Below are 14,619 nucleotides of genomic sequence, written 5' to 3'. Positions count from 1 at the left end.
CCTTGTAAATGCTCTCTGTTGACTCATGTTAGAAAAATTTTCCTCAAGTTATTTTTAGGAGATAATTGAATTACAGAACAAAAAAATCTATATTCTCTGTGCCTTGTGGAGAAGTAGGAGGCAGGGGTGAGCATTCAGAGCAGAAAGACAGACCTGCTTTGTGGGCAGGTAAAGCTGAGATTGCTCCATTCCTAGGGGTTAAATACAGAGGTCCGGGCCTTGAAGATATCTTGATAATTTAGGCCTAAGGGTTTACTATTTATTCAATGCAATCTGTTTGGCATTCAATATCTAGCTGTTCTTAACTGGTGTAAACCTAGGAGAAAATCCCAAGAGAAAAATCTTGTCTCTGTAGACTAAACTATACGAGCAATTTAGAAGAGAGGTTCTGCTGGATTGGTTCTTCAGAATAGAAAAAAGGGAAAGATTTGCCCTCCTTCACCATCCTGAACTTCTATCAATGCCAAGTCCCTATTTAATAGCTTAGATTTCCTTCCTTAAACGATTAGAAAACTTGTATTAAGCTTTTTTTTTTCCCCCTGGCCTTCTCATTGCCTCTAGTGTGAGGGTCTCAAAAAGACTATTTGTTGATGCTAAGTTGCTTTGTTTTATTGATGGGTTGTAGTAAGTTTTACAAGTGTTTATACTTCTGCAGATATTCAAAACACATCTGTTTCAGAGAAAAAAAAGAAAACATGTCACAACCTCAAAGTAGTAGAAATTCTGGCCAAACACAGAGTGAATTTAAGAGGGGGTAGGGAGAGATGATGGCAGTGATGGGGGATAAGCAGGATGAGTGAGGTTGGCAATAGGTTTGGATAGAAATTACTTTTGTGTTACCTGCTTAATAAAAGCCACATAGCCTAATTGTATTTTTGACATGCCACTATGTTTGGTTTGAAGTCCATATTGCTATAATAATGTTTTATTGTTCCACACAGCCAGACTATCAGTGGTATGCTCTTGACCAGCTTCCGCCAGATGTACAACACAAGGCAAATGGTAAGACCACAGCTGTATTGAGCATTCTTTCACGTTTACATCTTAATGGGATCTTTTTGGGATGTTTACTCAACATACATTCATTCGTACTTGGGGAGGACTTACTATAAAGTTGTGTTACATACATAACTTTAATTTGATGCACCTGGGGTTAAATTGAACTCCTTAAGACACAGAAAATGTGCAAATACAGAAATGCATGAACTTCAATGCTGGCTTCTGTTCCTTTTTCAGTCTCAGAGTCAGAATTCCATCGGGGGTTAGAAATGAAAACTGTAAGCAGAGCTGTATTATAACAACAACAAAGTTCTGCAATTGTACTACAAAGTACAGATGCACACCCACTATTCCAAGTTGAGTTTGCTAGACAGATGTTTTAAATGTCACTGGCAGACAGACAGAGGAAACCAAAGGCTCAGAACTGTGTTCCCTTATGACTAAATGTCAGACTCCAAGGCAGGGTTCTTAGTTTAGGCCAGGGTTGCCCACAACGCCCACCTCAAAGTATGCTGGGAAAAACTAAAAGTCACTTATGAAGTACTCACAACTAAGATTACTTTTTTACATCTTATTTTTTATTGGTTTAACATTTTCTTTTTTGTTTCTAGAATCTGCTATACTTTCTACTGCTTCTTTCTATGGTCTTGTGAGGCCACCCGGAAGCAGGCTGTATATACTTAGCTATAATCAAAATCCCACTTCTATTCTCATCACGTATACATAATCAAAAGTTAGAAATGTCTGCTGCATGTTTAAAGTCTCATATGACACACACCTGGGACTCTCACTTGTTAATTTCCAAAGATTTGAATCTATCTAAAAATGCTGAAGATGAGCTCTATAGTCTAATTTCAGGCCATTCTTGAAATTTGATCTCATTTGAAGTCAGAGCTGAGATCACAGAAATTTAGTTTTTAATACAAGGAGTCTGTTATGGAGTGTAAATAGGAAGCCAGGGATACCACATGTAGTTTTGCAGGTTGTGAACTTTACAAGTCTAAGGGGTGCATAATGGTCGTCTATGTGGATGGAGCCTGCAATCTGGACAGCTGTACACAGCAGCAATGGGTGTGGCAAAGACCATAGATTATAACAGCATCATAGAAAAGAAATACGAAATGTGAGAACTCCATAATAAAATGTCCAGGTATTTATCAAAACTCTATAGGACTCTCTTTTTTCTTTGCTTTCTACTACAAATATAGCCAGAGGTTTTAATGAAGTTCTTGAGTTCCAACAATAATGGAGTTCTTTTATTAGAAAGGCATACCATTAACCAGAATGAGTGTTGCATAATATATGCAATTTTAAAATCTATTATTGTATAATTGCAGAATTGCTACCCAATTATAATTTTCCATTTTATATTGCTCTGGAATGACTATTAAAGATATTTTCTTTCTGAATTGGAGTTTAATCACTAGAAAATACAATTACTTAGTACGGAACTTAGTAATACCATAAGGTCATTTATATATCATTATTGAATTCTCCCTGGACCAATATTACACAAGCTAGTGATTACATAAAATAGAAACGAATTGTGATGACATTCAGAAACTAAATAGAATACGCAGTAATGAAACGTTGTAGTCAGTGTATGAGACGTACTGATTTTTGTCTAGCTAGGAAAAATGTAGTGAGCTTTGTGATGTATAAGCATACCATGTAACAGTGTCTACAGATGTAAAACTACAACAAAAAAATCTCTATGATGTACCAACCTAAGCTTTGTTTCTGTTTTTTTTTTTTTTTTTTCTGAGACAGTCTCACTCTGTCACCCAGGCTGGAGTAGTGCAGTGGTATGATCATAGCTCACTGTACGCTTGAACTCCTGGGCTCAAGAAATCATCCCACCTCAGTCTCATGAATAGCTAGGGCTACAGGCATGAACCACCATACCCAGCTAATCTTTATTTTTATTTTTTTGTTCAGAGGGAGTCTTGCTCCATCTCCAGCCTATTGCCCAGGCTGATGTCGAACTCCTGGCCTCAATTGATCCTCCTGCCTTGGGCTCCCAAACTGCTGAAATTTCAGGTGTGAGCCACCACACCCGGCCTGTTTTTAAAGAGTTGTTTATTTCAGTCTTCACAACAATGCTATAAAATAGGTTTTGTTTTGCACTATTTAACACATGGGGAAACCGAGGCTTAGAGAATTTATGTAACACCTAAATCACACAGTTAATAAAATTTCACACACGGATTAGATTATTTGATATATAGGATTCTAAAACCTATGGTTTGAATTATATAGTACAGTGCCCCTCTTATTGTACCCCTCTCACTTTATTAAAATTTTCTAAAATTATAAATACAAAAATGAGAATGGGTCTCTAACACAGATAATAATATGACTAGCGTTTAATCCTCAATAATCTCATCTTCGTATGAACTCACAGCATGCTACTCATTTGACATTTAGAATATCACAAGTAAAAGACACAGTACTATGTAAGATTAAGTGTGTAATAAATATGTTATGAACTAACTTGTGCATGGACAGCCCTGGTGGAACCTGACCAGGGGTATGTTATCATTTGAAACCCATCCTTCTCCATACCAACACAACTCTGCAACTAACTATGGCTGGCCAGCAGCAGGCAAGAGGGCTGATCGTAGTTAGGGCACCACCAAAAAATTCCTTACTTAAAAATCTACCTGTTTGGGATTCCTATGCCTCCTTTACTAGCTTCCACATTTGATGTATTTCATAGCTCAAGCCATGTCATAAGAATTGGCAAGAACTCTGAAATCACTCGTCACAAATGACGGATGTGTCATAATTTAATTTCAGTAGTGGTTTTTGCTGGTTTGGGGTTCATTTAATTAAAAAGGTCCTTTTAATCTGTTGGTGTAACTGAATTGTTCAGAATTCTCATAAAATAATTTTGTGGTATTGATTATTAAGAAATCACTGGTTTAAGGCCAGTCGTGGTGGCTCATGCCTATAATCCCAGCACTTTGGGAGACCAACGCGGGTGGACTGCTGGAGCCTAGGAGTTCAAGCCCAGCCTGGGCAACATGGTGAAATGCCGTCTCTACAAAAAAATACAAAAATTAGCCAGGTGTAGTGGCATGTGCCTGTAGTCCCAGCTATTTGGGAGACTAAGGTAGGAGGATCACATGAGCCCAGGAGGCCAAGGTTGCAGTGAGGTGAGATCACACCGCTGTGCTCAAGCCTGGGTGACAGAGAATGACTCTATCTCAAAAAAAAAAATAAATAAATAAATAAAATAAAACTTCATGCATTTTAAAAGGTATGGCAGATAATGAGTGATTAAATTTCAATGATACCACTAAATCTTCCTCTAACATTTCTGGGGCCTAGAGCAAGAATAAGTGGAGAGCTACATCCTATATGTGTAAATCTCATGAATCAAGCATAGAAACTGTTAAAGTATAATCTATCCTCCTACCTTGATAAACATACATGTAAAACCAAAGTACAATTTACAATGCTCAGATTCAAAACCAGTCTGTGACAGGACAAGGTGGCACAGGGAGACCTAAGCCCTGACCTCTTGCCTGGGACCCTCCACCTTCTCTCCCCACCCTCCCATCATAAGGACTCTTGAGTGCAAACTTGAAGACAGCCCAGTTGGGACATCCCAGCCTTGTCCATACACCCCTCACCACTCTACAAACAGCACTCTTTCGACAGCCTTCAGGCTGGGAAGAGGACCACATGAGTCTGGGAAGCTGGTCCAGAATCACTTGGGCAGGGACTTCAGGGGTATACATTTGGGTGCCAGGAGCTTGTTCTGGAGGAAGGGTTGCTCACACTGTGAGGAAGGGTGTGGCTGGAGGAGGGCCAGAGCAGAGTCCTCTATAATGTGGGGACCCCAGTGAAGGGCTTCCTGACTAGGGACTGAGGGTGGTAGGTGGTGAGTACCATGGCGCACAGTCTGCCAGTTAACTAATTTCCAGCTTTGCTCTCAGTTACTGTCTGTGGTTATTGTAGAATGCTTTGGAGACACATTGAAAATCAACCCTTCTTTCAAAAACTAAATATTTTAAATGAAGGGTTTCGAATGTTTTCAAGTCATTTGAGACTTGGCTTTCTCTTGGTATAACATTAAATAATGGTGTTTTTAATACATTGAAGTCCACAGATATTAATGGGTTACAGTTTTTGTTTAGAAACATGTGATTTTACAAAGAACATTTTCATCTTGTTTCATCTGTTATCAGAATGAGATGCAAAATGACTTCCATGTTTATAGAACAATTATGTCACAACAGAGTTAGTATAGCCTTAAAAAACATGTTGTTTTTTCTTCCTTTCTGAAATGTCAAAAAGCTATGGTTTCTGATTGCACTGCATGCCAGTCACTTCTGTACATTCCAAATTTTTCATAGGTTACAGAGTTATGCTTTGTCTAATGAGCCAGACCTGGATTATTAATGTATCTAGAAAGGCATAAAATGTAGGGATATGAAACTGTGTTGTGAAATTATTTCTTTACAATATAGAAGATCAAAGCCTAAATATTATAATTAGCTTTTACTAATGTCTATTAATAACCAACTAAACAAATACTGACTGGATTTGTCTCCTAGGATTGCCATAACAAAATACCACAAACTGGGTGGCTTAAAATAGAAAAACTTTTTTTTTTCCCCAGCTCTGAAGGTTAGATATCCAAAAATCAAGATGTTGGCAGGGTCAAGCTCCCTCCAAGTCTTCTAGGGAGGAGACTTCCTTGCCTCTTTCAGCTTCTAGTAGCTCCAGGTATTCCTTAGCTAGTGGCAGCATCACTGCAATCTCTGCCTCGGTCTTCACATGGCCATCTTCCTTCTGTGTCCAGATTTTCCTCTTCTTACATGTACACCAGTCATAGTGGATTGAGGCCCTCCTCCCACACTCACTGTACATTTAGGGAAATTCTGCCTTCCCTTCAAGAAACTAAAGATCTATCTTTGTTTTTTGTTCAGATTTCCATTCTGCCATGGATTATCTCATGGGCCACAGCCTCTCTCCATCTAAAATATGAGGCTATTGATCTTTAATTCTATACCTGTTTCACAAGAGCACTGTCCAAACTGAAGAGGAGTTAATTTTAAAATATTTAAGATACCAAGGGAGAGGTATCATTAGTGGATTAAATGTTAACTTTAGATTGGTTAGATCAATGAATTTATGCTTCTGGGTTCAAATTTATGTTCTCAACATATTAGATACCTTTTTAACATAATGACCACAGTCCTCAGCAACATAATTTTTCAGCCTGGAAAAGTAACTTATTATCTTCCTATTTGCTTTATTTTTTGTTACCAAAATGTTAGTTTAGCAGGTCTTTGGTATACCAAATGAGGGCAACAAGTACAAAACATTCAGCATGTTTTTAAGTTATCACGGATAAGGATAACACTTTGTTTCTTGGCATTTCTATGATTTTTTTTTCCTGTTGCCATGAGTAAACTTATTTGACTTTGTCTTTCATGTAGTATTAATTATCAAATAGTATTCAATCAAAATATTCCAGATTTTTCATATCGGTCTTCATGATACACCAACAAATCTTTCTATATGATATTTTCTATAGCTTTGGCAGTAAGGTACCCAGTACCATATCTTAAAAGATAATATTTTGCAAGTTTTCTTTCTCTGGGGTAAGTACTGAAACTAACCTAAGTCATATATATGACTTACTTTCACATGCCCAAGCCAAAATGCCAGCAAGAGTGAGAATTAGTGTAGAACATTGCGCTTCAGGCATAATTAGAACGAGGCCACAACTGATTTCACAAAATGGTAAGCATATGTCAATGCTTAAAATAATAACCCTCCATTTCCCGCTTCTTGATTTCTCAGTGTAAACTTGTGGGGAGCTCATGAATATAACATAACTCTTTTTATTTATTTATTTATTTTTTTCGCCATCCTGGAACTTTATGTCAGCCTTAAGCCAGAAGAAGGCAATGAAATGTTAATTTTTAATCTAAAACATTTTCCTACTGTTTTCCATAGGTTTCTCCTCAGAAAAGAAAGTCAATCAGTAGAAGTACACACTAACAGAGAGGGACAACAGGCAACGGAGGACCGTGGCTGAGGACCCTCTTCTTTGTTTATACAGAGGCTTGTTTCTGCCACGAAGGCACATCATCTACCCTGTTATTTGTGCCTGGTCATGTTTCCCTTTGGCCTGAATACAGGAAAAGGCTTCTGACAGCTGAGATCCTGATCAAATCGGAGGAGTCCGTTATTATACAACCAAATACAACTTCCGGTTTCCTTGAAATGAGACGGCAGATGGATGATGCACGACTCCCTGAAAATCTCTTCAGCATATTGCTGTTTGATGCACAAAAGGGATTCTACGATTTAAGCAGCTCAATGTTTGGTGCAGGGATATTGTATGTTGATTTAAAGTGCATATATACGTGTGTGTGTGTGTGTGTGTGTGTGTTTCCTGGGGTAAATATTTCTGCAGTTGTAAATTTTTAACATTGCTCCCAGTCTTTTTCCACAGGGCCTTAGTTCTTTAGCCATTTGACCAGATGTCGTTGACCTCAGTGAACCTAAACATAGAATGGAAGAGGTGTATAAATCTCGTTAAATTAAATAAGTGGTTCAATCTGAATAAAATCGTAAATTGGAAGCTATTCCTTAAACAGAACATTTCTTTAAGATGATGAGAAATTGTGAGCCTGCTTCACAAGAATTGATTATGAAAGATGAAGTCTTGGGCTGGGTGCAGTGGCTCATGCCTATAATCCCAGCACTTTGGGAGGCCGAGGTGGGCGGATTGCTTGAGGCCAGCAGTTCTAGACCAGCCTGGCCAACACGGTGAAACCCCATCTCTACTATAAACACAAAAATTAGCCAGGCTCGTGGCACACACCTATAAATCCAGCTACTCGGGTGGCTTGAGGCGGAAGGATCACTTGAGCCAAGGGAGGCGGGGGTTGCGGTAAGCAGAGATCGCCACTGCACTCCAGCCTGGGAAATGGAGTGAGCAAGACTCAGTCCCCTCTACCCACCCACTCTACACCACCAAAAAAAAAAAAAAAAAAAAAAAAAAATTGAATGTATTGAAATTTTATTGCAATTAAATCTTACAGTGACATGACAGATATCTAAAGACTAAGCAGATTTAGAAGTATTAGGTTTATCCATTTAATAAGAATTCTGCTAGGACTAACTTGAGATCCTCTTTGTGATCCTCTATATACATATATACATATATATGTGTGTGTATATATATATTCTCACAAATAGGATCTCAAATTATACATTTATTATAATTATACATTTATATGTGTATATACATATATATATACACATATAACAAGAAATGTGAGATCCTTGGATACGTGTGCTTTTAGAAGTAAACCTAAAGCAACAGCAAAGCTGAAAATGCAGTTGAAGAAAATAATCCAAAGATATTGCTGAAATTATCCATTTCAGCTTCCAAAAATTATGCTACTTTATTCCAGCTCAAATTATTATTATTCCAGTATCTGGATACACTTGAAGCTCTGTATAATGGGAAGATGAAAGAGCCTTAGGAAAATAAATATTTTCAGGTTCGGCCCTTTGCAACCCTGGAACACAATTCTTGAGAAAGAATTATCCTTGTCTTACATTAATTTTCTGAAGCTTGTTTCTGCTATTTATCAAAGATACAAATCATTCTTGGATATTACCTCAGTATAAGTATAAGCATAAGTATAAGTCAGCTGCTGACTTGTTAACTGTTTTCCTGATTCACTTATACTGAAGTAATACCCAGGAATTGAAACATTTTGGCATATTTCTAAATTTCCATTTCTTCAGATTAGTGAAAAAGTCATTGTAATGTCAATTTCTTGTGGGTGGATTAAATTTGCCAACTGAGGTATGCCCACCGGAATAAAAACTGAATGAACACCCAAGAAAGTATTCCTTGAGAGGCCAGGACCAGGCCTATTCAGCAGCAGGAAAATGTGATTTAACTCTCCAGTCCAGAGTCATCCTCTTACTAATTAGCAAGTTGCCAAATGTTGGCAAGATTGTGGAAATGCTAATGTAATGGGAGAAAATCCAATTTAAGTGAGACCTAATTTAATTTGAACTCCAGTGGGGGACTACAAATGTGGAAAGAGGACCCCTTGCTCAGGGCAACTGCCATTCCCGAAAGACGGATTTCACAACCCTGTCCTGAGAGTGAGCCAGCCTCTCCTGTGTCCCTCTACTCACACCATTTGTTTGGGGACTTTTCTGCCTCAACTCATTATAAGAGTTATACCCTGAGCTGTGACTCTTACTTCATTATTATTAATACACAACTTGCGGAAATTGTGTGAAGAATAGTTATGTCCCTTTGAAAGGAGGGGAAGTCACATGATCTGTTCTTAGGAAATGTAAATCTAAGCGTACATTAGGTCGTTGGTAATCATGAAGATTTTGATCTTTGATTGAAGGTCTCACATGAAGAGAAAGATGTCTTTACTTTGTCTTGGTTGTGATATGGTTGGGTGAAAACTTTCCTTCAGGGTCTGGTTTGGACTGGGAGTTAGGCCAGCCTCTACTTCTCTTTGCTGTTTTGTTTTGGTCTTCACTTTTCTTACCAACAAAAAGAACATTTTGGACCATATTGCTAGTATTATTGACCATGAACTAACTTGTAGATGATCTCCCTTAGTTTATTTACTGAGCTTTCTCACCCAGCAGGAGAGGTATAAACACCGCCTTGTTACAGATGATTAATCAAGAACACAAAGAGATTCAGTAATTTACCTACGTTCTTATGGCAAGTCAATGGTAGAGCCAAGATTCAAAACTGTCTTGAACCTGGGAGCACCCAGTTTCTGGCGTGCTACAATTCTGCTTTGTAGATTACCTTGGCAAGCTCACCTTATTTTTATGATTCTTTTTTTTTTTTTTTTTTTTTTTTTGAGACGGAGTCTTGCTCTGTTGCCCAGGCTGGAGTGCAGTGGACGGATCACAGCTCACTGCAAGCTCCGCCTCCCGGGTTTACGCCATTCTCTTGCCTCAGCCTCCCAAGTAGTTGGGACTATAGGCGCCTGCCACCTCGCCCAGCTAGTTTTTTGTATTTCTTAGTAGAGACGGGGTTTCACCGTGTTAGCCAGGATGGTCTCGATCTCCTGACCTCGTGATTCGCCCGTCTCGGCCTCCCAAAGTGCTGGGATTACAGGCTTGAGCCACCGTGCCCGGCCTATTTTTATGATTCTTTTGGGTTACAGTCAAGTAGCATTACAGGAGCACACTTCTTAGGAGAAAATATTTTTATTAAAAATACTATAAATTGAACGGGATTCGTAAGTTGCCTCCTGAATTAAGAGAAGTATTATCTCATTTAGGCTACTACGCAGGAAAATAAAAATGTATACTAATGTGAAAGTGCACTAAAATAATGCAAGCATGGGCATAAATGGTGCCTTCTCGTGTCAACACTTTTAATGTGGCTAAGTTGCTAATAGAAACAAATCTAACAGAATCAAATCTGAAAGACATGTGACCTCCCAAATTTGTAAATCAGTTTAACAATTACTATTTAAATACCTACTTATTTCTAAAAATGTCTAGGCAGCCCACATCTCATACTGCCTCTGTCTCTATGCACTATGCTTGGTTGAATCCACATTGAGAGCGGAGGACAGAGTTGTTTACCAAACATTATTCCCCTAACTTGAAGGTCCCTTTGCTCTTTTTTTATTTCTGCTATTTTTCTGGCCATCTCCCTGGGGAATCCTAACAAGATTACATACTAGAGAGATAAAATCCATTGCATTGCTATTGAGGCCACACTATGATCCTTCTATCTCTGGCTCCAATTTGCTCAAGTCCCAATGACGCAGCTCAAAAGAAGAAAATATTTGCCGTAATGTCTACTTTTCAATAATTTTAGAATTAATTTATTTTGCCTAATTTCTTTCCTATATATCTACCTCTTTACTTTCATCGATCTTTTGCTCCAAGACAGAAAGGTGTTATGGGGAACAGTTATGCTCACTATCTTTGCGATTCCATAGAAAAGAAAAGGAAGCTGTCAGCACACACACACACCCCCCACACACACTCCACAAATTCATACACACCACAGACACAAACCACACTCACCACACATGCTCACACACCCCACATATACACATCAGGCACATACTCTTCCTCTGCCTCCCCAGTCTTGAAGGCAATGCTACAGGTTCCTGGGTTCTCCATTTGTGACTGGGGAAATTGATTACAATTGAAAAAATTACATAATAAAGCTAATCTTTTCTCATTTTGTCTCAAATCCTTGTGTGTATAATGTATTGCCAAGAATACTGACTAACTCCATGCTAAGATTCCTCCAGGAAGTAATAATGTTGAGATCTAGAACCAATTAATTTGGCCAGTTATTGCTAAGTAATATGAGGGAACTTTTAATGTTTGGGGGTGCGTGTGTGTGAATCTCAGTGCTTTGTGTACTGCACTCAGAAGCTAAAATAATTTGTCTGCCCTCCTTCCACTTTATTCCATACCAGTATCAGAAGGAAGAGTACAATGAATGAGGCTGCTGACATATTTTGGTAAACCAACCCTTGGGGCTTCCTAATGTACTTAACTTGTTAGTTGGGATTAATTTTCTGGAAGATTCCATCTTATTAACTGCTGTTCCTGAGTCTGCTCTTTGCTGGGTACTAGTATGCTTCGATGAAATTGAGACTCCATTTCCACATTTGTAGAGAAGCCTCTTGGCCATGGGATAATGACCCACATCCGTCCACCACAGCCACACACAGAGCTGGCAAGAATGCAGCTGCTCACTCACAGCTGCCTCTGCAGACAGGGGGGCGGGTGGGGCTGAAGCAGAAGAAAAACGGAGAAAAGAATCAAAAGAAGAAAACCTTTTCCTTAATACTTCCCTGCAAACCTGGTTCGTCGAGCATTTAAAGGAAGACAACACTGAGCTGGCACATGCAGCATCTCACAGAACAATCAGGCTTGAGAACAAGAACGGGGGAGTGAGAATCATTAATGCAGCACCCTGATTCTGACGTATTCATGGTTGGAGAGGATTTTAGGAGGCATCAGCGCTGGCTACACTGCTTAGTGGGATGCCTCTTGCACGTTTGCCACCCTCGTGGCTCCATCCTGGCCCTGGGAAGGGAGACTGAGAAACAACGTGTGAGATCTCAGGGTCTTGCCTAAGCCGAGATATTTTGCACTTACCTCTAGGGGTTCCAAAAATTGGGCAAGATGTGGCACGTAAAGAAAGAGGATGGAGTCTTTTCCTCCTCTGATGCTGTTTAAGCCATGTAAGTTCTTTTCCTCTGTTCTTGGAAAGGAGGACCTAATGTCTTCTCACTTCCTGACCTCTCCTGAATTCTTTAGACCGAAACAGCATGTCTTTCCCTTTGACCTTTATTTCTTTGTTCATACTGTCCTCATATTCCTTTCAGACAGCTGAAGGTTCAAAAAGGCAAAATAGATGTTAGAATGGATGTAGACATTATAATCTCAAAATTCTCTCAGGAGATGTGGTAACTTATTTGCGATCTCCAGATTTCCATTCCTCAATCCAGACCTCGTGATTCCTAATAGAGAACTCAGTGTCCCAAATGGAATTTTCCTTCTAAACCCACCTGCTGTGTTGTTTATTCACTCTTCTCATGTACACAACTACCATTTATCTATTCCTGAAAACCAGAAACCTATGAGAGAGCAGCCCCTCCACCCTCTCTGCCAGAGGGTGCCCATTCTGGCTTCCACATCTCTTGAACCCCCCGCTCCTCTCCAGAGCCCTCACCCTGGGCATGGTCCACGCCTGCACTACCTACACCTGGCCTACAACTGTAGTCCACATGCCAGCTGGGTGCCCTGTCTTGCATCCTTGCAACTCTCTCCAGGAGTGGCTTCTAGTGTTCCAGAAGCACTGGCCCCTGAACTGCTGCTTTTGCTGAATGAGTTCAGTTTTGCAGATGATCTCAGTGCTGCTCTGGCTCCACACTGAGCTACTCCAGCTGTGGAACCCAAATTCTTTTCTCGACCATCCCTCACGCAGGATATGTGTATGCAGTGAAATACTTGGAGAGCTCACTATTCTAGTATACACTGAAGAAAGCCATTGTGTATAACCAAGGTTATCTGTAATTGCTTAGGCCTTTTAAAGGAATAGTGGGCAGATACAAATCATGTTGGTGAAAAGTAAATCCTTATACAGGTGGCATACACTCACAAAGAAGAGCAAAGGATGGGGAAAATGGAAAGAACAAAATTCAAATCAAGAATCAGCTCGTTTATGTTCCACACTTTGGCAGCCCAGTAAAGCTGGCAGAGGCTGACTCTTTTGTCTTCCAGCGTATATAATGAGAAGTCCCCAGAAGCAGTCCAAAAAGCCACCACCAGGGGCAATAGAGGGTTAAGTGCTCAGGGCCCTGGTCCTGTACCTAATTCACAGAGAAGCTTCTTCCTTCCTTCCTTCCTTCCTTCCTTCCTTCCTTCCTTCCTTCCTTCCTTCCTTCCTTCCTTCCTTCCCTCCTTCCTTCCTTCCTTCCTTCCTTCCTCTCTCTCTTTCTTTCTTTCTCTTTCTCAATCTTTCATTCTTTCTTTCTTCTTTTTTTATTCTTTCTCTCTTTCTTCTCTTTCTTTCTCCCTCCCTCCCTCTTTCTCCCTCCCTCCCTCTTTCTTTCGTTCTTTCTTCTTTCTTTTCTCTTTTCTTTTCTTTCTTTCTTTCTTTCTTTCTTTCTTTCTTTCTTTCTTTCTTTCTTTCTTTCTTTCTTCCTCCCTCCCTTCCTTCCTCTTTCTTTCTTTCTTCTTTCTTTTTCTTTCTTTCCTTTTCTCTCCCTCCCTTCTTTCTTTTCTCTTTCCTTTCCTTCCTCCCTTTCTTCTTTTCTTTTCTTTTCTTTTCTTTTTCTTTCTTTCTTTTCTTTCTTTTTTTTCCAAGGTCTCACTCTGTCTTCCAAGCTGGAGTGCAGTGGTGCGATCTTAGCTCACTGCAACCTCCACCTCCCAGGTTCAAGCAATTCTGGTGCCTCGGCCTCCCAAGTAGCTGGGATTACAGGCACCCACCACCAGGCCTGGCAATTTTTTTTTTTTTTTTTGAGACAGTCTCTATCTGTTACCCAGGCTGGAGTGTAGTGGTGCAATCTCGGCTCCCGGCAAGCTCCGCCTCCTGGGTTCATGCCATTCTCCTGCCTCAGCCTCCCGAGTAGCTGGAACTACAGGCACCCACCACCACTCCTGCCTAATTTTTTGTATTTTTTGTAGAGAGGGGGTTTTCCCATGTTTGCCAGGCTGGTCTTGAACCCCTGACCTCAGATGAAATGCCTCGGCCTCCCAAAGTGCTGGGATTATAGGCGTGAGCCAGCACACCTAGGCAGAAGCTCCACTTTCATCTGATTTGTAGACTAGAGCTCCATTTAAGAGTTTATCTGACAAAAAGGGGATCCTGTTTCCAAAATTTTAAAAACCCATAGCCTATAGAATAAAGGACAAACTCCTTATTATGACTTTCAAGATATTTACAACTGGCAGTCCTCCTCAGAGCATCCTCTGCCAGTCATAGTCAGCAACCCCCTTCCTGGCCAAGTAAAGATCTTCCTTCCTCAGAGAAGTCTTCCCCAAGCCATTTATTCATTTCCCCTCCCATGTTACCAGTTACACCAACTGCATATGTTTAGTCATCAT

General features: G+C 39.9%; 1 protein-coding gene across 4 annotated transcripts in view; it reads left to right on the top strand.

Moving 5' to 3' along the window:
- TNIP3 (TNFAIP3 interacting protein 3) overlaps window positions 1-7,608 on the top strand; it is an 84,895-nt gene extending 77,287 nt beyond the window's left edge. For all 4 annotated transcript variants that reach the window (XM_078002701.1, XM_078002702.1, XM_078002704.1 and 1 more), the window contains 2 exons: window positions 942-1,002; window positions 6,976-7,608. In XM_078002701.1, the coding sequence (XP_077858827.1) occupies window positions 942-1,002; window positions 6,976-7,007 (93 nt within the window). In that variant the 3' untranslated portion in view covers window positions 7,008-7,608. The remainder of the gene's footprint in view (window positions 1-941; window positions 1,003-6,975) is intronic.
- Window positions 7,609-14,619: the final 7,011 nt, after the last annotated feature.

This window comes from Macaca mulatta, chromosome 5 (assembly GCF_049350105.2).
Source record: "Macaca mulatta isolate MMU2019108-1 chromosome 5, T2T-MMU8v2.0, whole genome shotgun sequence".
NCBI classification, from domain to species: Eukaryota; Metazoa; Chordata; class Mammalia; order Primates; family Cercopithecidae; genus Macaca; species Macaca mulatta.
This window is presented reverse-complemented; position numbering and strand designations above follow the sequence as displayed.